Source organism: Sphaeramia orbicularis, chromosome 11 (assembly GCF_902148855.1).
Source record: "Sphaeramia orbicularis chromosome 11, fSphaOr1.1, whole genome shotgun sequence".
In the NCBI taxonomy this organism is placed as follows: Eukaryota; Metazoa; Chordata; class Actinopteri; order Kurtiformes; family Apogonidae; genus Sphaeramia; species Sphaeramia orbicularis.
The window spans coordinates 34,178,074-34,204,027 of NC_043967.1; the positions used below are offsets into that span (position 1 = coordinate 34,178,074).

At 35.6% G+C, this 25,954-nt stretch overlaps 1 protein-coding gene across 5 annotated transcripts in view; it reads right to left on the reverse strand.

The window, feature by feature from the left end:
- The window catches only part of ptprua (protein tyrosine phosphatase receptor type Ua), a 575,321-nt gene that overhangs the window by 54,721 nt on the left and 494,646 nt on the right, over positions 1–25,954 (reverse strand). For 3 of the 5 annotated variants that reach the window (XM_030147519.1, XM_030147516.1, XM_030147518.1), the window contains 2 exons: positions 13,471–13,507; positions 5,055–5,152 (listed from right to left, as the gene is read on the reverse strand). In XM_030147519.1, the coding sequence (XP_030003379.1) occupies positions 5,055–5,152; positions 13,471–13,507 (135 nt within the window). Of the gene's footprint in view, positions 1–5,054; positions 5,153–13,470; positions 13,508–25,301; positions 25,320–25,954 lie in introns of all 5 variants that reach the window. The other 2 variants (XM_030147517.1, XM_030147515.1) reach the window with 1 other exon arrangement.

Sequence of the window (25,954 nt, forward strand, 5' to 3'; positions counted from 1 at the left end):
ACGAGGTTAAAACATTTCCCTGTGGTCTACATATTGAATTCTTTATTAATTCAACTCCACAGGTCCATCTTCAACCCTATTTCTGAGTAATGACACCAGAAAGGTCATTTTAAGCGCTGGCCCTTTAAATGCAAATGAGCCACTTTACGTCCCACCCCCTCTAGGTTGTTGGCTGTGCTGCTCTGTCCTGTTCAACCAACAACTGAACATTTTAGGTAATCAGCTCGAAGTTTGGACATATTTTCAGTTTTTACTAAAACCGCTGCTGCTGACAAACAATTCTGTCGTACTCGGAGAAATGTTTGTCGGAAGTCTTGACCTTATATGTGCAAATGTCGTGGCGTAACTAGTTTTAGACGTAACAAATTAAGCAGGAATTAAGCTCGATTTTTGCCAAAATGAATGTAAAGATAGCTTTACAGCACCTGGAGGGTTCAAATTCAAACTTTATGAGCTATAAGGGTCCAAATACACAAATAAATGAACCAAAGATGATTAAAAGTGGGTTTAGCAAAATATGAGCACTTTAAGAAAAATGTGCACATTCTTTACCCAATACAAGACAAACTGGTTGTAATCTATATCCTAAAATAGTGGCTTTGTTGCAAGAGGTACTAGACCTTCTATACTGACGGAGGTTTTTATTTTTTAACCCATAAAAACCCAAACATCCACTGGTGACCAAAACCATCTAATGATATAAACAGTCTAATACCTGTTGATCCACTAATCCTATCAATACATGTAAATATTTGATATAAAATGCAGTTTATCATCTTTTCATGGTCATCAGATATGACCCATTTGGATGTTCAGAGGCTCCGTAGTTACCGTGGAAACACCATCATCTTCTACAACATTAATTCACCAGTAAAACCCATGGAGTTGGATCAATGACCACAGATGGGAAAGTTACTTTTTCTTTATTTGTCTCTGTTTTGATATAATAACCTTTGATTTTACTCTGAGCTTTCATGACCATCTGAATTAAATGCAGAAAATGAAATACAGGAAAATATATGATTTACAGTGAAAAATTCAAAATACAGAGGATGATATTTTATTAAATGGTGATAAATCAGTTTAGAAATGTTAAATAGAGAGAAAATTTCATTCGGGAACTGCCAGAAAAGTAGCACTGGGTCTTTATGGGTTAATTTCTTCTGTTTAATAAGCACAAATGGTCTTATTTAATATAAAATTTAGTTTTGATCTGCCAACATTTGCAATATTAAAAATATCACATTACATTTTTCTACAAATGTAACACTTAATTTACTAATAAAATGCTCTGCAGAGTTTGAGAGGAATAGAATCTATTTATTGCATTAGTGGAACTTTTATTGTGTAAACATTGACACCCTGCCATGCTTGTAAGTTTAATAAATGACCCAAAACAAGAGAAAGACACACGCCTGCAGTGACCAAAATTGGACAATAATACCTCAGGCAGAGATCTAGAACAACACAGCGTCAAAACAGCTGCAGGATATTAGTGATGTATTATATTAAACTTGTTGAAGTGATGAAGTAGTGATCAACTGGCACCACATCACATGACAGACACTGGATGTACTAGTTATTATGTGAGAACTGGCTTTTATTTGTACCATCCTCAACCCTGGCAGTTATTAAAGACTTGTACCATTTTGTATTTGAGGATATATAGCATTCAAGTAGATTTGGCTTCTTTCTGGATGGAAACTAAATTTATCATGCATTTATACCTTAACCCACACAGTGTTACTTCTATGGCAGTTCCAAAATATGATTTTTCTCTATATTTAACAATTTATTATGATATAATCCTTTATATTTGGTGTTTTTTCAGTGAACATTATGTATTTCCCTATATTTAATTTAAGGATCATGTAGATGTTTGTAAAAACTCAGATTAAAGTTGAGGGTTGTTATATCAAAAACGGAGAAAACTGAGTAAAAAGTTACTTTTTCAGCAAAATCTATCATTAACTGAAAATAAACCAAGTGTCTCCATCCACTGTGCTTATCCACTATGCTTTTATGAACATCGGCATGATCAGTGAATTAAATACTGGAAAATACCAGATTTTCACTGAAAAAAAAAAAAAAAACATACAGAGGATAATATTACAATAAATGGTGATAAACCACTTTAGGATGGTTAAATATAGAGAAAGATTCATTTAGGAACTGCCCCAAATGTCACACTGGGTCCTTGTGGGTTAAAGTTGAGGTTTATTATATCAGAAACAAAGAAAACTGAAGAAAAAGTGACTTTTCCATCAAATCTATCATTAAATGAACATAAACCAAGTGTGTCCATCCACTGTTATTGGTCCAACTCCATTGGTTTTACTGGTGAATCAATGTTGTAGAAGATGACGGTGTTTTCACATTCACTAACGTCCAAATGGGTCATATCTGATGATTGTGAAAAGATGACAAACTGCATTTTACGTCAATTATTTACATGTATTGATAGGATTAATGAATCAGAACTTATTAAATATTTTAGATCAGTAGACTGTTTTGGTCGTCGATGGCTGTTTGGGTCTTTATGGGTTAACCTGTTAACTAGTTTAGTGTAATAAATTAACTTTGTAGTAGAAATAGTAGTAGTTTATTCACTCGTTTAGGCCTGAAAAGGACAGGCCAAATTAGGATTAGGGTTAGGGTTAGGGTTAACCCTTAACAAGTTGAATTAACTTTGAAAGACAGGAAAAGCTGCCATGGTTAAGAAATGAAACTAACATGGTGGCCAAAGTGTTAAGGCTATAACCTGGTAATTTTGTGGAAAACAACATGGATGCCCATTGTCCCCTCCCATGAACTTTGATTGGATTTAAATCCCACCGCTACTTCAGGGAAACTAGTTTTAACTTGGATTGCGCAATTTGCCCCTGCTCACTCATGCATGAAAACCTGGGTCTGTAGATTTGGACAAATATCCACCAATCCCCTACCTACTGACATCCATAAAAGAAAACTCCAAAAATTATCAAATGCAGAACTGGGGGTAATTTTTCAAAATGTATATATATTTTTTTAATACACCCTGTAGAGCACAGGTGTCAAACATGCAGCCTAGGGGCCAAATGCGGCCCACCAAAGGTTCCAATCTGGCCCGTGGGATGAATTTGCAAAGTCAAAAATTCCACAGTCTTGAATTGAATAAAGATTTAAAAAAAATAATAAAAAATTAGCTTGAATTAAGGAAAACATGTTGAATTAAGCAAAAAAAAAAATCCTCAATTAAATAAAAAAATCTTTAATTATGCCCAAAAAAATCTTTAATTATGCCCAAAAAAATCTTGAATTAAGCCCAAAAAATCTTGAATTAAGCAAAAAAAAAAAAAAAAAAAAAAAAATCTTAAATTTAGCAAAAAATCTTGAATCAACAACTTACATTTTTTTGGTTTTAGTGCAAAAAATAACAATAAATAATGAAAATATTTACATTTGCAAACTATCCTGTAACAATAAAATGTGAATAACCTGAACAAATATGAACAACCTGAAATGTCTGAAGAAAATTCAGCACAATTTGAACTATTTTCTGCCTGTTACTAAGTGTTTAGTGTCTTCCTAGATCCGATCCATAATGCACATGTAGAAATGATAAGTTGAGGCAGAATATTCTTAAAATTGCACTTATTTTTCTTTAGAAATTTCAGTTTTTTCAGGTTATTCACATCTTTTTTTGTTTGTTTTTGTTTGTAAAAGTAAGTATTTTCATAATTTAACGGGCTTTTTATTTTTGCACTAAAACAAAGACAAAAATTTGGAGTTGTCATTATTTAATATATTATTATGCTATTATTTTACTGGTCCGGCCCACTGGAGATCAAATTTAGCTGAATGTGGAACCTGAAAGAAAATGAGTTTAACCCTTTCATGCATAGTGGTCACTACAGTGGACAGCTATTCAAATCTGTTTCACTTGTTCCATTGGCAGATTTTTTTTTTGACTTAATTCAAGATTTTTTTTGCTTAATTCAAACAAAAAAATCTGCCAATGGAATGAGTGAAAATGATCTTGGTAAGATTTCTTGAAATAACATTTTCCAGATCTGTTGTCTAAAAATCAGTTCTTACATCTCGCTGAAAAGTTACTCTTTAGGTGATTATGTCTGATTTTAAGTGTGATGAGATATTTTGACTAGAAATGAGAAAAATACACTTGGTAAGATTTAGATTTTTGCAGTGAGGTGCATTATTCATACACTGACATTCATACCATTACTGTAACTTTGCTGTTCTTGATAAATCTCATCTGCACTAACATATTTGAGTGTAAATCAAATGCTAATTGTTATTAGACTGTAATTAACAGTTTTTGTTTTTTTTTTTACAAGAACATTTTTTTTTCATACTATCTGACTAATAACTAGTATTATAGTATGTTAAAATGTGAGAAAACACATTAAAAATGTTTTTATGTCATAATTTTCACACCATATGCCAGTAAATGCATGTTTTTTTTTTTTGCTTCAAAAATTAAATGACATCCGGCTGAGTGGATATTTTTGTAACTCCCTGAAAAATAGGTTCACAAAAAATTGTCAATCACATTGTTTTTTTCATGCTTAAAGAGGAATAAAAATACTCAGGCAAAAAATCTTGATTAAGGTTCTTATAATTCATCCATGAAAGAGTTAATTTGTTATAATAAGACAGTAATACACAATACCATCTGTGTCACTGCGGCCCCTTCATTAATCCGAGCAGACCCACATAGAAGACGTTCTGTCATCCGTGCTTTGACTACTGTGACAGTCACCTACTGTATTCACCAGAAGAAACCAGGAATAGTAACTATAACACAGGCTCCAGTGTTCTTCCATAGGCCTTCATATATATCAAAGCTTTGACCTTGGAGCAGTGCCACCAAAGCAAAAGGTGATCACTCATGATCAGACACAGGCAGCCATTTCCTCCCACAACCCAGAAGCACAGCGGCTCTTCTGATATATAGTGAATGATAAAGGGGAGCTCCAGAAATACATTTCCTCCATCCATCTTCGCATGTGGTTGGAGAGAGGTCACAGGACAAAAGGGGATGGGAAACCTACCCTGCCCACTTCCACCAGCTTGGTGATCATGACAATACTGAAGCAGTTCTCCTGCCAAACCATCCGCCAGAAGTCGTAGATCATCTCCTGCTTGGGGCCTGCGGAGGAGGTGATATACAGTAGAGGTAGGTGGAGGAATGTAGAAGAAAAAAAAAAAAAAAGCCAGAAGAGAGGGTGGAGGAAGAGAAAGAAAAGGAGGATAAGGAGGGCGGAGACGAGAACCATAAGTCAGAGAAAATAGCAGCAATAACCATCAATGTAGAGGCTGTGTGTAATCCATGCCAGGGAATAGAGTAACAATGTGTCATTCATGAACTATTGCCCGCTCTGTGTTTTCCTAATACTACAGAGAAATGTCATTTCAATACACCCACAAATCCTCAGCCATTGTGCAAACAGGCTCCTGTACTGCTTTTCTGCAGCAGTAGGCTGACACAAATCACAGCCCCATGGAGAAGATGACACTTTCATTGATTTCATTACACTGTGGCGTTGATAATATCTCAGGGTCCTCCTTCACACCGACTCCTCTTTTGAATATACTCCTTTCACTGTGCAACATTCATCCCAAACCATGCCTCTTGTTTTATAAGAAAAGATGTTAGTGCCAGCACAATATTATTTCTGTTATCTTTCTACATTCTACATACGTCCTTTATTTATTTATTTTAAGTAGAGCCATCTCTCAAATACATTATGATGTGATGAAGTACATTTTTATTTTTTGAAAAGCTCGGCAAAGTTTAAACAAAAGCATATGGGCCTGGCCAAGCGAAAGTGAACGTCAGGATCAATTTCTTTTTTGATTATTCAGCATGAAAGACATATGTCTCTAGTTTCTAAAACTGTTTACATTAACCCTGTAAAGCCTGAACCATTAAATCAGTGACAGAAAATTCCAGTTCTTCGAAACTGGAGCCTTTATTGGTCCTTCTGAACAACACCCCCACACACACACAATTTTTTCAAATATCAATTTCCATGCATGAGTTTCAGTTTTGTATCATATTTGATGCATCGGGTCTCAATGTAAATATTAGGATTTTTGAACAACCCAAAACATGTCTAACAAATTGGTAATTCCTTTTCAAAATTGTCAAAATTCTGCCTCCTTCCTCATTAATGACAGTCTTGTAGTGTCACTGGAAAGGCCTCTGATGAACAAATTCCTCCCCCCTGGTGGATTATCTGTGTATTGCATGCATCTAATTGTTTACATCAGGTTTTTTAAGAAAAAAAATATCACACTGATCATGTAGAGGGCTTCAAAACTCATGTATCAAATATGGTACAGTTGGTGTTCTAGGGTTAAGTACAACTGGTAAACACAAGAACGAATGAAAGAAAGAAGTAATTAATTAGGCGTAATCCAAAGCACCCATCTTAGTCTGTCAGTGGGATTGATACTCCTCTGTAACAAAATGTCAATAATTTTAGCAAAATTAAAACTAGTTTCCGGTAATTACAGTTTTGTGCAGCAAATGTCAATTTCCATGTTTGAGTTTCAATTTTGTATCATATTTGATACATCGGATCTCAATGCTCAAACAATATTTTTGAACAAACAAAAACATAACAAAAACATGTCTAAGAAACTGGTAATTCCTTTTCAAAATTGGCAAAGTTCTGCCTCCTTCCTCATTAATGACAATCTTGTGGTACCTCTGGAAAGGCCTCTGGTGAATGAATTCCTCCCCCTGGTGGATTATCTGTATATTGCATGTATCTAATTGTATACATCAGGTTTTTCAACAAAAAAAAAATCACACTGATCATGTAGAGGGCTTCAAAACGCATGTATCAAATATGATACATTTGGCATTATAGGGTTAAGTACAATTGGTAAACACAAGAAAGAATCAAAGAAAGAAATAATTAGTTAGACGTATTCCAAAGCACCCATCTTAGTCCGTTAGTGGGACTGATACTCCTCTGTAACAAAATGTCAATAGTTTTAGCAAAATTAAAACTAGTTTCTAGTAATTACAGTTTCATGCAAAAATAATCAGGCCCTGAGGATTTTATCTTTATCATGGCAAATTGACAGGATTTCAGTTCTTTTGCAACATGTTGATGGTCATATGAACTATGTTTTCAGGTCAAAAATGTCCAATTTCGTCACAATTAATGCTATATTTTGATATATTTGGGCCTTATAGGGTTAATTGGTACCTGAATTAAAACTGGATATTTAAGAAAATTTATGAGAAAACAGTGTAAATTAAAAACAGTAAAGGTTTTAAATGAATGTATACAGCATAAATTCAGACTATAAATATCAATGTGTAAATAAACATGTTCAAAGTATACACCTGTGTCTAATCTTGTATTTCATAATAATCAAATATTATAATGATTTTGAATGTTATTTTATTATATAAAAAAAAAAAAAGCCAAATGGTTTGGTTCAGATGTGAGTTTAAGAGCTAAACAAACAAACAAACAAACAGACAGACAGACAGACAGACAGACAGACAAACAAACAAACAAACAAACAAAAACAGCTTCTCTTGTGTTATTAATGCCACTAGTAATGAAATAACTACAGACTGTGTTAACCTTAAACATCACTAGATCATTTGACATATAACAAAAACAATAAATTAAATAATAAATAAAACATGCCTGTTTTTTTTTTTTAATACATATTAATTTATTAACACACCATACAGTGCATTTAAAAACTTAATAACAGCTACACAACAGTATATGTCACAACAGTCAAGTGTGAAGTCAAAGTATGAGAAAGTTCTTCAATATAAAATAAATGAATAAATAGAGAATAAAACACACTGGAGTCATGTCAGGAGTAAAACTTGTAAAAACAGATTATTTTTGCAACTGTGTAAACTATTGGTATTTGCCTTTTTTGTTTGTAGTTTGTTTTTGTTTGTTTCACTCTGATCAGACTTATGCCCTCACTGCCAGCTCCCTCAAATGCACCTCATTTCTTCTTCTTCTTTTTTTTTCCCTCCTTTTTTGTTTTCGTTTTCAGTTCTGACAGAGACAACTTGTGTGGGCGTTTTTGGGTTTTGTTTGTTTTTTTTCTTCTTTTCTCTCAAATGTGCGTCCCTGTGAGATAATGGGCTTTTGAGTGAAGGCAATGTTCTAATCAGTAAACATGGACAATACAGAACTGTACACAGACAGAAATGTTTTCAATAAGTTTAAGACCAAGAGTTTACACTACTGCAAAAATCTGAATCTTACTAAGAGTATTTTTCTCATTTCTAGTCAAATTATCTCATCACACTTAAAATAAAACTTAAATATCCAAAGAGTAACTTTTCAGTGAGACATAACTTATTTTTAGATCTTGAAAATCTTATTTCAAGAAATCTTAAGATAATTTTCATTTGTTCCACTGGCAGACTTTTTTTTTTTTTGCTTGAATTAAGCAAAAATGTCTTGAATTAAGCAAAAAAAAAAAAAAAAAAATCTGCCAATGGAACAAGCAAAAATTATCTTGGTAAGATTTCTAACTATTTTGGGAAAGTTTTGCAGACCATAAAACACCTGTGTTTCTATACATGTCACGCATATTTGATAGAAAACAGCAGGGCCATAGGTGTACTGTAAAGTTTAATCATGCTTAATTCAATTTTTTTTTTTTTTTTGCTTCATTTAAGATTTTTTTGCTTAATTCAAGCAAAAAAAAAAAAAAAATCTGCCAATGGAACAAGTGAAAATTATCTTGGTAAGATTTCTTAAAATAAGATTTTCCAGATCTATTGTCTCAAAATAAATTCTTATATCGCACTGAAAAGTTACTCTTTAGGTGATTATGTCTTATTTTAAGTGCGATGAGATATTTTAACTATAAATGAGAAAAATACACTTGGTAAGATTTTAATTTTTGCAGTGAAGTACTGCAAACTTTTTGTGTATGTGTAACTTTAGAGATTTTTTTCTGGTTTCAGCAAGTTTTATCATGCTTAATTCAATATATATTTTTTTTTTTTTTGCTTCATTCAAGATTTTTTTGCTTAATTCAAGCAAAAAAAAATCTGCCAATGGAACAAGTGAAAATTATCTTGGTAAGATTTCTTAAAATAAGATTTTCCAGATCTATTGTCTCAAAATAAGTTCTTATATTGCACTGAAAAGTTACTCTTTAGGTGATTATGTCTTATTTTAAGTGTGATGAGATATTTTAACTATAAATGAGAAAAATACACTTGGTAAGATTTTAATTTTTGCAGTGAAGTACTGCAAACTTTTTGTGTATGTGTAACTTTAGAGATTTTTTTCTGGTTTCAGCAAGTTTTATCCTCTCTAAAATTCTTACTTTACTTTGATATTTGAAAAGTTTAGTTTGAATACACTGAGATAAACCTGATCTCATCTTGTGTCTGAACTTTCTGGACAAATAGAAGTGGCTCAAAGCGAAGTCTGGAATTTAGATGGAAATTACGACCCCTGTCTCACTTTAGGCGAGTCATTGTGTCTTCTACGACGTGCCTCGTGGTCATGTGACACCTGTCGAATGCTCAATGAACTGGAAGAAGATCTACCAGATGATATATAGGAGCTAAAGGCCTGGGAATGGAACGCAGATTTATAGCAGAGGTGACCTGCACCTGCTGTAGATATAAACCACTCATTCTATCCATTTCTGCAATTACATCTCCATATATCTCCCACATTGGACTTTTCAAAACTATTCCTGAATAATGTATAAATACTGCGAGGAACTATAAAGCAACAAGACTCTAGAGGTTTCCGACTACACAACGCAGTGAGGTTTACACTCGCTTTCCCTTCTTTTCTCTTAAACAGCTGTCTAAACAAGAGCAATCAAAAGGTTTGTACTTAACTCCACGCCCGAGGGCAAACATGTCGAAACCTGCGAGAAAGAGATATAATAGGCGGAGGCGGATGAATTACTTGGACGTGTAAAAAAAAAAAAAAAAAAAAAAAAGGCATCTGCAGTGGCTGACAGTAACTTTTTCCTTTCTTAACAGCGAGATACTTTGCTTTTTCCATACTTGACCCGAGGTAAGCCAACGCCAGCCTCTGTACATATTAATACGAGCACGTGGATAACTGTTTTCCCTCCTCGTCTCGGGGTTATTCAGAGCCTGTTCCCTTGTTAGCAATCACCATGCTGGTTTCTCTGCGTATTAGTGATATGAGATGTTAATTTTTCAGTAGCAGCAGGAGAAGCCCCCTAATGCATCGCCAGAGGGATGGGGCAGTCAGCTGAGAGACGGATGATGTGTGATCCACGGCAGCTGGGTGAATCTGTATGCATAGCACAGCACACTTGCTTGCTCGCTTTGGACTCGGGCTTTTCAGAGTGCGCTTGGCATTTCTCCTCCCCGTCTGCCTCCCCCTCACACGCCTCCTCCCACTCCCTCATCTCTGGACATAATAGAGAGTTAGCCCAGAGCACCTGCTGCCTCCTTGCAAAAAGCACAGCTGCCTTAAGACCTATCGAAGATACAACACATCAACCTGCAGCTGCCATGACAGCCGGCCACACAGGACCCGCCACACATATGTGTGTGATGTTTAACGCATGTGGAATGGAAGCCCAGGGTCAGGTTTACTGATGCAATGCATGTTTGGTGTGTGGAGACTATTTCAGTAGTATGTGTGAAATACTCTACACATACGCTGAACTAGACTAAACTAAAGGAAACAATAGACTATACTATGGGGTCACGATTGATTTTAATGTAATTTCAATCGGCGAAAATTTACTTAGGGGGCAAATGAGTGGCCATTTTTGTCAAAAAAAAAAGTTGTAAGAAATGCATAGAACTGTGCTGAAATAATGCTAATCCATTTGTGCTCAGACTACTGATATTATTTGACAGTGGAAGCTATATTTTCAGAAATATTGGATTTTGAATAGCCCGTGTATGTGAAAACTTTTGCTGGTGGACGGACGTGACATTACCCATGATGCTCTGGTCAGTACCAGTACTTTATTAGGAATAAACTTATATATTTACTATTGCTAATTCTCCTCTTATTCATAAATGTTAGTATTGTGGATCTAAAACAATAACAGCTGACACAAAAACACAAAATGTGGCAGTGGACGGATGTGACATGGTTGTTACAGATCCCATCATACTGATGCTCGGCAGCCATGTCACCGTTTCCACTAATGATCCCTGTGCAAAAACTAGGATCAGAATTATTGATTGTATAGTTTATCATCATACTAAAAAGGAAATAACAATACAGAATTGTTATTTCTTTATAAAAATGCTTATTATTACAAAACTGTTGATTTAAAAAGTGATGTGTGACATTCTTCATGTATGTATTGGCGTAACATAAGCAGGATGGATCAGCACCATACTCCATATTGAACCTGTAAAAATAAAACATGTGATATGTAGGATAGAATCTTGGAAGAAAAACTGGGGAATCTGAAAGATTCCCCAGTAAAGTAAATTCAGTTCAAATATAACTTGGCCATTTGTGACATGAAAATAAAGCATTAATTGTGATGAAATTGGACATTTTTGACCTAAAAACATAGTTCAAATGACCATTAACATGTTGCTACAGAACTGAAATCCTGTAAATTTGCCATGATAAAGATAAAATCCTGAGGGCCTGATTATTTTTGCACGAAACTGTAATTACTGGAAACTAGCTTTAATTTTGCTAAAACTATTGACATTTTGTTACAGAGGAGTATCAATCCCACTAACAGACTGAGATGGGTGCTTTGGAATACGTCTAACTAATTATTTCTTTCTTTGATTCTTTCTTGTGTTTTCAATTGTACTTAACCCTATAATGCCAAATGTATCATATTTGATACATGCGTTTTGAAGCCCTCTACATGATCAGTGTGATTTTTTTTTTGTTGAAAAACCTGATGTATACAATTAGATACATGCAATATACAGATAATCCACCAGGGGGAGGAATTCATTCACCAGAGGCCTTTCCAGTGACACTACAAGACTGTTTGTTAGAAAAATCAGGCTATTAGACTATATCCTGTAAATACCAGGTGTCCAGAGCATGAGTCATGGATGGGTTATGATGACATTTTGCAAGAATGCCCGGACATATCCACTCAGGATATGTCTACCAGTTCTCTGCTATATGTTTGTTTTGTTAGTTTGGGACCAAAGTGTACTTGTTGTCCATCCAGTTTGGTACCAGAGCGGGCTGCTGCCCTTGAGGAGATCAGGCCATGGGGCAGGTGGAGGAAGAATACAAACGCAGTCACTGAATCCATGCATCACCGTGTTTTGAATACCTAAGCCAATGGTAAACCTGATCAACGTCACAATATTTGTACACTTGGTCCAATGGTTGTAATACTCATGTTCTTTCATAAGATCTTGGCGGCTGTGCGAGAATTGTTCAGTAACCGTGTGATCTCAAGATTCGGTAACGTTCCCTGGCCCCCTAGATCGCCAGATTTGTCCGTTTGTGATTTTTTCTTGCGGGGCTATCTCAAGAGTTAAGTGTACACGACTGGACCAAGAACTCTGGATGAGTTAAAACAGAGAATTCAGGATGAAATTCACAGTATCCCAGCTGAGATGTTGCAGCGGTCAATGAGGAATCTCAACAGCAGATTTCAAGAATGCATTCGTACAGGAGGACGCCATCTACAGGAAGTCATTTTTAAAAAAATAAAAATTCCATCATTGTTTCTTAAATGGCATGTTTTAAAGTTTCAATTACTATGAATCAAATATTTTTCTTCCATCACTCTTGGTTTTATTGGATTGTTAAAAAGTTCCCGTTTTTTTGTGTCACCCTGTATTTCAGTACATTACCTCCACTTGGATAACACACACACTGTAGCACAGGTCTCTACCTCACTCTCTACTACGCAGAAAGACTTCACGAGCACAATGTGAAAGAAAGAAATTTTCGGAGGTTACTTTTGTGAAGCGGTAGAACTGAGACCAAAGTGAAAGATGGAAGGAAATCAGGGGGGGATTACGAACTGAAAAACATATTCACTGAATAAATAGGATCAGAGGCGGCCGAGAATAAAGAGAACGTCTTGCTCTCGTTTCTCTCTCACTTTCTTGCTCTCTCTCTCCCTCTCTCTCTCTCTCTCTGTGTGCCGCTCGGGGAATGCAGCTTATATAGTGTATCAAACCGACATCAGAGGAATGGTGCACCACACATGCAGATGGCAGGGAGGAGAGACACAAAGGCACATCTTCACACACAGCCACAGTCTGTAGTGTTACAGTGGGGGCTGATTGACAGTTACAGTCAACTGTTATGGGCGTCTAAGGAACGGGATGCTTTCTCCAGACGTGAGCGTGATGCAACACAGAATCCTTGTTGTTTGCACATTCATAATTTAGTAAAACTCATTTTAATATTGTCAGCTGGTTGTGCAATAAACACCGCAAACAAACACAGATAGTAGCAGTCAAACAACGCCGCCGGGGATTGGAGGCTTTAAACTCACCTTGAGTGGCGATGAAGTGGTTTGATCGTTGATAACCCTGTGTGACAGCAGAGACAAAGAAAGATGGTGGAGAGAAGAAGATGGGAGAAAGTTAATAATTACAAGAACACTTGATAGACTGAGACTCAAGGACCTCCAGTTCTCATTTCACCTGTGCCATCCATTCTTTTTCTCCATTTTCAAGTCATGTCTTATTCATCTCAGCTCTCTGCTAAACTTCAGCTCTGCTTCTGACTGAAGGTATACTGCCCGGCCAAAAAAATAAGTCGCACATGCAATATTTCAATAAACCACCTTTGGTTTCGATTGCAGAAGATATTCACTGTGACATATTTTTTGCCACATAATAGTGTCACAATAAGGTTCATAATATTAATCCATAAAGACCCTAAAGCAGGGGTGTCAAACATGCGGCCCGGGGGCCAAATGCGGCCCGCCAAAGATTCCAATCTGGCCCGCGGGATGAATTTGCAAAGTGCAAAAATTACACTTAAGATATGTCAAAGTCATTTTTGTTCAGGTTCCACATACAGACCAATGTGATCTACAGTAAAAATAACAACACAATAACCTATAAATAATGACGACAAATTTTCTTTGTGAAAAATTATGTAGAAAAAATTTAAGTGAAAAAAAAAAAATTTACATTGTGAAAATATTAACATTGACAAAAGTATTTTTTCACAATAAAACGCAAATAAATCCATAAATAAAAACAAAGATGAACAACCCGAAATGTGCAATTTTAACAATATTCTGCCTGTTACTAAATGTTTTGTGTTTTATGGATCCACTGTGATCTGTTGTTGTGTTAATAATAACAGATGGAATATTGTCGAAATTGTTCAAATTTTAGTTCCAAACTCCAAAATTTTAACAATATTCTGCCTGTTACCAAATGTTTATGGAACACTGTGTGTAAATGTACATGTATAAATAATAAGTCGAGACCAATGTGATCTCAACTAAAACAATAGCATAATAACCTATAAATAATGACTCCAAATTTTCTTAGTTGAATGCGAAAAACATAATATTACATTACATCTATAAATACGTAATGACAACTCCAAATTTTTCTCTTTGTTTTAGTGTAAAAACTTACATGAAATAATGAAAATATTAACATTTACAAACTATCCTTTAACAATCAAATGCGAAAAACATGACATTTTCAAAGTGAAAATTTAACATTATTCTTCCTGTTATTAAATATTTTGTGCCTTTGTAGATCCACTCCATAATATGCATGTATAAATGGTAAGTTGAGGTGTAATATTGTTAAAATTGCACTTATTTTTCTCAAGAATTTTTTTTTTTTTTTTTCAGGTTATTCACATTATTTTTGTTTGGATAGTTTGCAAATGTACATATTTTTTATAATTAAATTTTGATTGCATTAAAACAAAGAGAAAAATTTGGAGTCGTCATTATTTACAGGTTATTATTGCTATTGTTTTACTGGTCCGGCCCACTGGAGATCAATTTGGGCTGAATGTGGCCCCTGAACTAAAATGAGTTTGACACCCCTGCCCTAAAGCATCTACTGATATAAACTGTTGATCCATTAATCCTATCAATACATGTACATAATTGGTGTAAAAAAGAGTTTGTCATGTTTTCATGGTCATCAGATATGACCCATTTGGACGTTCAGAGGCTACGTAGTTACCGTGGAAACACTGTCATCTTCTACAACACAGGTGTCAAACCTGCGGCCCGGGGGCCAAATCCGGCCCAGCGAAGGGTCCAGTCCAACCCTTGGGATGAATTTGTGCAAAAATTACACTATGATATTAACAATCCTTTTAGTTCAGGTTCCACATTTAGACTAATTCAATCTCAAGTGGGCGGGATTCAGTAAAATACGATCATAATAACATATAAATAATGACAACTCCAAATTTTTCTCTTTGTAAATGTAAATATTTTCATGGATTTACGCTAAAACAAAGTATAATTTCGCAAAAATGTGAATAAACTGAACAAATATGAACAACCTGAAATGTCTTAAGAGAAGTAAGTACAATTTTAACAATATTCTGTCTGTTACTAAATGTTTTGTGTATTTGTAGATCCACTGTGATCTGTAAGTTATAATGTACATGTGTAAATGATAAACTGAAGCAGAATATAGTTAAAATTACACTTATTTTACAGTTTGTTCATGTTATTCACATCTTTTCAAAGGATAGTTTGTAAATGTAAACCTTTTCATAATGTGAATTTACTTTTTTTCGCTCTAAAACATAGAGAAAAGTTTGGAGTTGACATTATTTATATATTATTATGTTATTATTTTACTGGTTCAGCCCACTGCAGATCAAATTTAGCTGAATGTGTTACTGAACTAAAATGAGTTTGACCCCCCTGTTCTACAACATTGACTCACCAGTACAACCAAAGGACTTGGATCAATGACAGTGGATGGAGACACTTAGTTTATGTTCAGTTAATGATAGATTTGACAGAAAAGTCCATTTTTCTTCAGTTTTCTTTGTTTCTGATATAATAACCCTCAACTTTAATCTGAGCTTTTTATGAAAATCTACATGATCAGTAAATTAAATAAATGAATATATTTGAATTTCACTGAAAAATCACAAAATACAGAGAAAAATAGTACAATAAATGATGATAAATCCCTTAAGAAAGGTTGAATAAAGAGAAAAATTATTTTGGGAACTGCCACAAAAGTAAATAATATTAAATAACCAGCCAAGATTAATTAAAAGGAAAAAAAAGTATGTTATGTTATGTTGTTACGTTACGTTACGCTATGCTACGCTACACTACGCTACGCTACGTTAGGTTACGCTACATTATGTTATGTTATGTTACATTATGTTACGTTACATTAGGTTACGTTGTGTTATGTTATGTTATGTTACGTTACGTTAGGTTAGGCTATGTTATGTTGTTATGTTATGTTATGTTAGGCTATGTTATGTTATGTTAGGTTAGGCTATGTTATGTTGTTATGTTATGTTATGTTAGGCTATGTTATGTTATGTTAGGCTATGTTATGTTGTTATGTTATGTTACGTTACGTTGCGTTGCGTTGCGTTACGTTGCGTTACGTTAGGTTAGGCTATGTTATGTTGTTATGTTATGTTATGTTATGTTGTTATGTTATGTTATGTTAGGCTATGTTATGTTGTTATGTTATGTTAGGCTATGTTATGTTATGTTATGTTACGTTGCGTTATGTTATGTTACGTTATGTTATGTTATGTTACGTTACGTTACGTTAGGCTATGTTATGTTGTTATGTTATGTTATGTTATGTTATATTATGTTATGTTAGGTTATGTTATGTTATTTGCCTGCAGTGTGAATGTAGCCTTATTTGGGATGTGATGAAGACTTGACTTGTTGCAGCGGTCCGATTCTCCATCATCAATAATCAAAAATGAATGCAACTATGAATGCAAAAAAAAAAAAAAAAAAAAGAACCTTATTATGACACTTTGTAAGCATTATGTGGCAAAAAAGATGTGACAGTGAATGTCTCCTGTAATCCAAACCACAGGTGGTGCAGTCAAATATTGCATGTGCGACTATATTTTTTGGCCGGGGCGGTGAAAGCGCGGTGACGTTCAGCTTAAATGCATTAGCGCTGCTTTTCCAAATGTTTTTATTTTGTCGCCAGTTGGCAGAATAAACACGTATAACAAGTCTGTCACATAAGAATTAATTTTCTCAATTAAAACATTGCAGGAGTGTTATTTTTCCTGTCGTATCTGGGGGCTGAAGTAACGCTGAGTGCGACTTCTGCAGTTCCCTCACTCGCAATCACATGCATCATGACAAAAAAAAAAAAAAAAAAAGAAGAAAGTGCAAGGATGTTTATCAATGTTGGCTTTACTCAAGTCATTTGAAATGCAGAAGAGAAGCCTCGGTGTGTTTTATGTGGGGAAGTCCTCGGTAATGAATGCTTCAAAATGAACAAATTACACAAACATCTCCAAACAAACCACTTTCAGCATCAGGAAAAAGTTAAAAGAAATGTTCTCGTCTAAAGAAGCCACGTTGAAAAGACAGTGTTTTGACGGCAGAAAAATAAGTTTGTTTGCGTAGATTAGCATTTGAAGTGTGTGTTTTACTTGGTTGCTACTTACAACATTGTCGGTGTTTGAAGTTCACCTGGGAAATGTTTGCCCTCAGGATTTTCTGGCAGAAAGGCTGTCATTTCTGTTTTAACCCCTGCCATAATCTTTTCCTAAATCTTCCCAAATTGAGCTTTGTCGTATAGATCCGACAGACAGGAGAAGTCAGAACTGGTCACAAGCCTCTTTTCATCTAATTGTTCATGACTTCAATCTGTCCCACCTCAATTAGCATGCTCTATGACTCAGGCTGCGTTCATTTATCCCTATTCATCAGCCTACGCATCTGTGAAAAATCATCTCTTCCACCTCTTCTGGATTCAAGTAAAAAATGTTGTCCAAATAGCTATAATTGTTCATAACTTCTGTGTTTATATATGGGTGCTTCTGTGAAACTGGTACCTAAAAACAGGACAGAGGGGCTAAAAATTCAATGTTATGAAGCGAGTTTGGAAGCATTTTGGGTCTATTTTAAAAATAAGTATCTACTGAGGTAAAAGAGAAACTATTTTTCAGATAAAACACATTTATATATTATTTTAAATGCAAGAATCCGCGTGTAACATGGTAAAAAGGACACGAAAATTACTCGCTACTATTTTTTCTAATATCATTTAATTCTTAATTTTGGAATGGAACTAATTATGCAAGTTAGAGTGTTTGTCAAAAATGACCGCTGTTGCAAAATCACTGGCGATTTATTTGTGTTTAACCCTTTCATGTATACTGGTCAATCCAGTGGACAGCTATTCTACAGCTGTTCTCTTATATATTCATGGATTTTTTTTGTTTGTTGGTTTATTTTTGCACATATCTTTATTAAAGTTTTAAGACACTATATATCTTTTCTGACATGAATTGGTAACATTGTGTAGATCTCCCCTGAGCATACTCTCACCCCCAGAACTACAAGCCCCCCCCCCCGCCAGTTTCCACACAATTTATCTGTAAATACATGTTTCTTCGTTTCAAAAATTAAATTCAAGGTGTCCAGCTGAATTGACATATTTGCAACTTCATGTAAAATAGGTTCATAAGATCATTTTTATTATTATTATTATTAGTAGTAGTAGTATGTCTTTTTTTTTTTATCTTTATTCTTTATTTATTTATTTATTTATTTTTCAGAAGAAAATTTTCAATTGCATTGTTTTTTTCATGCCTAAAGAGGAACAAAAACACTCAGGAAAAAAATCTTGATTAAGGTTCTCATAATTCGTGCATGAAAGGGTTAAATGGGCAGGTTCCGCATGTAACACAAGTGGACACGATGGGTTATATTTTGTTATGGGTTACTATTTTTCAGATAAAACACATTTTTATATTATTTTACATTGTATTTAATACAAAAATCTGCATGTAACAAGGTCAAAAGGACATGAAAATTATGCACTACTTTTTTTTTTTTTTTATATCTTTTTATTCTCTCACAGGTATATTTTCGGAATTTAACTAATTATGCAAGGTAGAGTGTTTCACAAAAATGACTACTGTTGCAAAATCACTTGCGATTTATTTTTGTTTAAATGGGCAGGTTTCTGCATGTAACACAAGTAGACACGATGGGTTACACACGAAACCTGGAATGATACTGAGATTCATGAAAAACATGCATGTCTAGATTAGAAAAACCACTAGGATCCTCGAATTTAACACAGTGTCTTTATTTATAGCGCTATATAAGACCATTTACAACCATGTTTTCTGGATCAAATGCACTGACACCTAGGTAGCTTTTCCTGCCCCAATTTTGGTCCTATTTTTGGCCTCAATATTTTATTTAAAAAAATAATTACTTTTGGGATGGCTCAGAGCAAGAGTATAATTTTTTTTTGCATTTATCTGAGGTCATCATTAAGTACATCCTGGGGGAAATATGTCTAAATTTCTCTTTTATTATTGGGTCTTGAAAGCTGGAAAAGTACCAGGTACCAAAATGAACCCAGTTTCACAGAAGCACCCATATATTAAAGTAAGTAATAATCATATACCAACATAAAAATCATTAAAAAAATATCAGTACTGTGCAAAAGTCTCTGATGGTTTAATAAAGTTCTAATAACCACATATGCATTTCTCAGTCTCTGTATTTTGATCCAATCTGGATATAAATGAAGTAAACCAGTTTCATGGAAAGACCCACATGAGAGGTTATGAATCTCAGGCTCTGTTTGGGAGGGTTTGTGATCTCAGGGTTTGTCTATGTCATGCTTCAACAGATGTTTCAGAGCAGAGTCACCTAGAGCTAGTTTTGGTTCCTAACACTAACCAAAATGTGGCTGCAAACTGAACATTTTAAGTCAAAATTTAAAAAAAATCATTCTTCCTTTCAGGACACAAACTCTAGTCTTGAGCATGACAGTTCTGTGAGAAAACAATTTCATCCACAACACCCAGGTCCATCTGTGAAATTGTTCATTCTCTGTCCTTCCTTGCCTGATTCTGAAAGTTTTTCTGCCAGAAAACCCTAAAGGCAACTTCTCCTGGTGTCATTAGAGGCTACTGCTGATATTATGTTGATAGCTGTGTTTGATATCCTACCATTCAACGCCTTGGTCTTCATTTAACATGGTTATAATAATGGAAAAAGTCAGCAAAACTGCAAATATTAGGCCAATTCTTCTTCTTTTTTTTTTTTTGGCGATCAAATTTTTATTTTCATTTTCATTTAACAAATTAAATCGAACTGAGGTATTTCAGGTTATACAATACTACTCAAAGCAAGAATACCAACAGTGAGCTCAAGACATAAGAACGTGTCATGGGATACCAAAGAACACAGTGATAGTATAAAGATAAAAAGTGTTCAGAGAACGCAAACCTCCACCAAGGACCCCGAACGGTGTGCATGGGTGGATCGACTATTTCTTTTTAAATTAAACAGTTTCAAGGTTGTTCCATACAGCAGAAAGAGTTGAAGCTTGGTACCATTCATGTGTATGTCAAATTATATTAAATTTCAATCAATATTTGTTGAGTTATAATAAAAAATGTGTGGTAAATGGGATTTTCAATGTTAAATTGAAATGTCCACAGAGTCCACATTCCACAGTGGATGTGGACAATTTTGTGCCCGATACAAGATATTGTTATAAGCTACGGGTGGATAAAATTGGAGGCTAATTGGAGTCATTTTGAAATTTTTTTTTTTTTATGAATTTCTGAAAATTGCTGATGAGAGATGATGAGAGATAGGAAAATTTGAGATATTGTGACCTTGCTGTGACCTTGAACTTTGGCCTAAATTTAATGGGTTCATCCCAGGAATTCGGCCTATCTGTGGGTAAAATTTGGTAAAGATGGTTGGAATAGTTTTCCCGTAAAATTGCTAACAAACAAACAAACAAACAAACTAGAAGCACTCGGAGAGCGCAGACCTCCGCCAAGGCAGATCAGTGCCCCGGATTTGGATGGAAATTTCAGGAAATGTTGATACTGGCACAAGGAACAAATGATTGGATTTTGGTGGTGATCGGGGGTGGTGGTGGGGCCACGGGGGCCCACTGATCTGCCTTGGCGGAGGTCTGCGCTCTCCGAGTGCTTTTCTAGAAAAGTCAGCGCAGACAAGGTAGATCAGTAGGCCCCCATGGCTCCACCACCATCCTCGATCACCACCAAAATCCAATCATTTGTTCTTTGTGCCAGTATCAACATTTCCTGAAATTTTCATCCAAATCCGTCCATAACTTTTTGAGTTATCTTGCACACAAAGAGACAGACAAACAAACCGACAGACAAACAAACCAACGCCGACAAAAACATAACCTCCTTGGCAGAGGTAACAAACAAGCAAACAAACAAACACGCAAACCAACAAACACACAAAGCAAAGTGATCACAATACCTCCTGGCGGAGGTAAAAAAGGAAAAGTAAGGTTATATCATTGGCATCATATCATATAACTTCTGAACCCAGAGTTGGACATATTTTCTACATCTTGAGCTGAAAAATGGTTGGGGTTCCCCACATTGGTAGGTCTAATGGGCCAAATTCTTTGCATTTTCCCCCAAAAAATACAGCTCTTGAATTGGAATGCAAAGGAAAAATGGCATGAATTCAAGTTTTTTTTCTCCAAGTGAAGTCCTTACATGCAGAGTACGGGCGCTGCATTTCAAAGGCCTCCCTGCATGCGCTGCTTTGCATGCAGCCCGGGACCGCTGATCAAAGGTAGATTGACAAGCGAGGGATCTGGAGCTCTGGGAGTAATTCTACCTGAGTGACACTGACTGATCTGGCTGTGTCCTTTCAGCTCAGCCTGGCATTAGCGCAGTTATGATACAGTGTGCACGGTCTGGAAGGCTATTAGCGGCGTCTTGGCTCTCCACCAGGGAAACCTTGTGTATTGAATGCAAAGCAGCAGACGTGATAGATCCCTTGAATTAAGATTAGTGTGCCTTCCCATCACTCATCGGTAAAAGGATTCCAACTGCTATATATACGGTAAACATTTGTACAAATACTGTACAAACGTCTAGACACATACACCGAACCCCACCACCACATACTCATGTACACATACGCACTGTTCACCCAGGCAGACACACAAATTACATTCCATAACTGTCATGCCACAGAGGGAAGTTGAGATGGATGGGCATCGCTATGAAGGAGTGCAGCGACCCCCATCCCCATGAGCCTCTCTGTTGCTGAGTTTCCCTGAGCCGACCAGTTTCCTGTCTGTCACCTTGGCAACCACATTTTCCAACAGCAGGCAAGCAGAAAAACATCAAGCAATGTGAATTCACAATGGATTGGAAAGAAAATACAAAACATGCAGAGTCATTTGAGATGCGGAGAGCTAATTTATTCTAGCAAAACAAAAAATGTTTGCATTTTGTATTTGTTTTTTTTTTTCCCTCAATGATCTGTCTCTCTCTAATTAGAACAAGTTTTTGTGCAATTCTGACCTTGATGTTCACTCGTAAATCAGTGCTCATTTTCATCATGCATCTCAGAATCGTGGTCTTCTGTGGGTGGGAGAGTGAAATCCGTCCACCCAGAGAGCGCCACGGGACATGAGAGGGACTTATGAGGCTTCCTCGACCGAGTGGCATCTGGGTTTTGTAGCAGATTTTTTAAAAAAGCTGGACAGTGTGGTGAAAAACAACTTGTAAAATAAGATTTAAAAACTTTGCTACAGAAAAAAATAGGACAGAAAATACCACCGCATAGAAGAGGAAGACAAGCCACATAGTGAATGCAGTGAAAGTATGTATATGTTGTGTCAAAACATACACAAAAGCTTCAAAATACGCAAATTAGAGCTGGTGTGCTTTCCCAACAACAATGGGGTTATATAGGATCTAGATTATTGCAGCATAGCTACACTTATTTGTTGCTCAAAAACTTTAAGATCTGCTTTTCTGTGAAGTTGTTTGTTTGGATGAGGCAATTACTGTCCATTTCGGGCAACAGCAGCGACAAAATGTGTTTACCCACTCGGTATCGTTGATGAACCATTTTGTAACTTTAAATCCAAGGTTTTACAAATAACTTTTGTACTTTTACTACCAGCTGCTTTCTCCTACTTTACCTCTACTCTACTCTACCTTACTCCTTCTCCTACTTTTAGGTGAACACATTTGACTTTTCATTAAAATCAGTTGCAATTTGTGTTTTGTACAGTGGGAAAAACTAAATACAGAGTCAGACAAAATAATGTATACACACATAAGGAAAAGAAAAAAAATGCATAAATATTCAATTTGTATAAGTACTTCTATACATATACATACCTCTTTTGAAGTTTAATCAAATTACAATAACACTGTGTACTGTTGTAGTTATAATAGTTTAGGATTTTTCATTATAGTTTAGTTTTATTTAGTTTTGACTTTTTTTCCTCTAATTCAGTTAGTTTTAATTAGTTTTTAGAGCAGGTTTGCTAGTTTTTATTAGTTTTTTTTTTTTTTTCTAAATGCTTAGTTTTAGTTTAGTTACCTCCGCCAAGGGGGTTATGTTCTTGCCAGGGTTTGTTTGTTTGTTTTTTGTTGGTTAGTTAGCCAGATAACTCTAAAAGTTATAGATGAATTTTCATGAAATTTTCAGGAAATGTTGATACTGGCACAAGGAACAAATGATTAAATTTTGGTGGTGACTGGGGGTGGGGGGTGGGGTGTCTGCACACTCCGAGTGCTTTTCTAGTTGTAGTATTATTTTTAGTTTTGTCGTATTTTTTATCTTCTTCACCGTTGTATTCAAATAAATCCCATACAGGACTCTGCTGCTTTCTCCCATCTTTAGTCTCCATGTTTCCAGGTAGAATGGGGACCAGAAGACGACTCTAAACAACAAGCAATGAGAAGTGACGGACCATGAAGTTCCATATGGTGCCACTAGCTAAAATTGCTAGAGCGAAATAAATAGCTTTCGTATCAATCCGACATTGACAAAGATGAAAACGAAGGGAATTTTATCCATAACTTTTATACATTTTAGTTAGTTTTGTAAGCACACAATACAGTTACAGTTAGTTTCATCATAGTTTTTATTTATTTCAATTAACAAAAATGCTTTTTCAATTCTAGTTTTCATTATTTCATTAGTTTTCGTTAACGATCATAACCTTGCAAGTGACGTCCACAACATTGCGGTGGTACAGTTGTCGATTGAGGAACGTAAGATCATTTTTAAAGTGGTACTTCAAATTTGAGAATGTTGTTGAAGTCCAAAGACGATGGAGGTTTGATTCAGAACCTCCTACACGTCCGACAATTTCACGGATTCGTGATCAGTTCGAAACTCAAGGTACTGTGTGTGATCTGCATAAAGGAAAATCCAGCAGACCTCTTTGAGCACCTCTTGTAATTGTAGAGGCCAAAGGTAACTTGTATTAATCTTGTGATGTCTGAATAAATTTGGTATTGAAATATTCATGCAAGTTTTTCCTTTCCTCAAGTGTGTATACATTATTCCGGCTGACTCTTGTTTTTTAGGTCTTGAACTAGAACTACCGTAATTTCCGCTCTATAAGCCACTACTTTTTTTCACACACTGTGAACCCACGGCTCTAAAATGATGCGGCTAATTTATGTTTTCTGGGCTAATGATCGATCCAGCTGACGAAGAAGGAAATAGAGCTGCTGCACGCAAGCTTGGCATCAATAAACGGGGTGAGTGTGGCTTATAGTCCGGAAAGTTCGGTAGTCTTTCTTTTCATGTCAAATTTTTCAATTTTTCATCCTAATGGTGCGGAAGAGATTCCGGAATTTCTATCTAGCCTAGTTTTTCAGCTTGGAAGGTACTTATTTTTCACTAAAAGAGAGTCTATGTCTCTAGAGTAATGGTAGGATCAGGTCACCAAACTCGGAGGACCACATTTACTTTGCTCAATACTGAGATGCATAATAAATATGGGCGCTGACACCGTTATACCGCACATATTTTATCTAAAGCTGACTGTCACTGTGTCGTGTAATAGCTTGTTTTTCAAAAAATGTATCCCTATGACATTGCCTTTTTTAAAAATTTTACACCCTGATGTTGAGCTCTGAAACAGTCGCAGCAAGTTTGGGTAAAAAAAGAAAAAAAAAAAAAAACAATAGAAGTGATGACCAAAAGGTGGAGGGGCTGAGTAGCTCCAAGCAGAAAAGAGAAAGAAGATCTGCTGTTGGAAGGAAGCCATGGAGGTTCTGGCAGAAACAGCAAAGAGGGGGCAGCGTGAAAAAAAAAAAAAAAAAAAAAGAGAGGAGATGAAAAGAGAAGAGAAGCAAGGTACTTACTTCCCTGTTTATCCGAATCTAAAGAGATGCCAAAAGGTTGAAAACGGGGGAGTGGAAAACAGAGAGAGAGAAAGAGGGAAAGCAGGGGGAGAGGAGGAGGAGGAGGAAACAAGAGCTAGTTATTGTAAATAAAGAGCAGAAAAAGAGGGGAATGAAATAGTTAGAGAGCAGCTCGCACTGAGAACCTGTGGAAGAAATCATGTTCAGAAAGTCCCAAGTGGTTGAATGAAAGGTCAATGAATGGGCAGAACATCGGCTGTAAAGTCCTGATCCGCTGTGGGACTAATAAAGGATCGCATTGTGTTGTACTGAGCTACTGGTCAATTTAGAATTTCTTTGAGGGGATTAACAAAGCCTTATCTTATCTTATCTTATCTTATCTTACCTTATCTTATCTTAGCTCACAAGTATGTCATTTTATATCAGAGAAAAAGTGCTTTTTCAGTTGGATTTTTTTTTTGAAGATACAGAGCAGTGAAAAAACTACTATTACCTCTAAATGTGAAGTTAAATGTAGCACTAACCCAAAATATCAATAATGATCCAATATTTATACGGCTCCTGCTGCCTCATGGGACTTATTTGTTCAAGTTTCCAATGCGTTCATAGTCGTCTTTGATACTTCATGAACCCAATGTATTTATGCGAGTTCA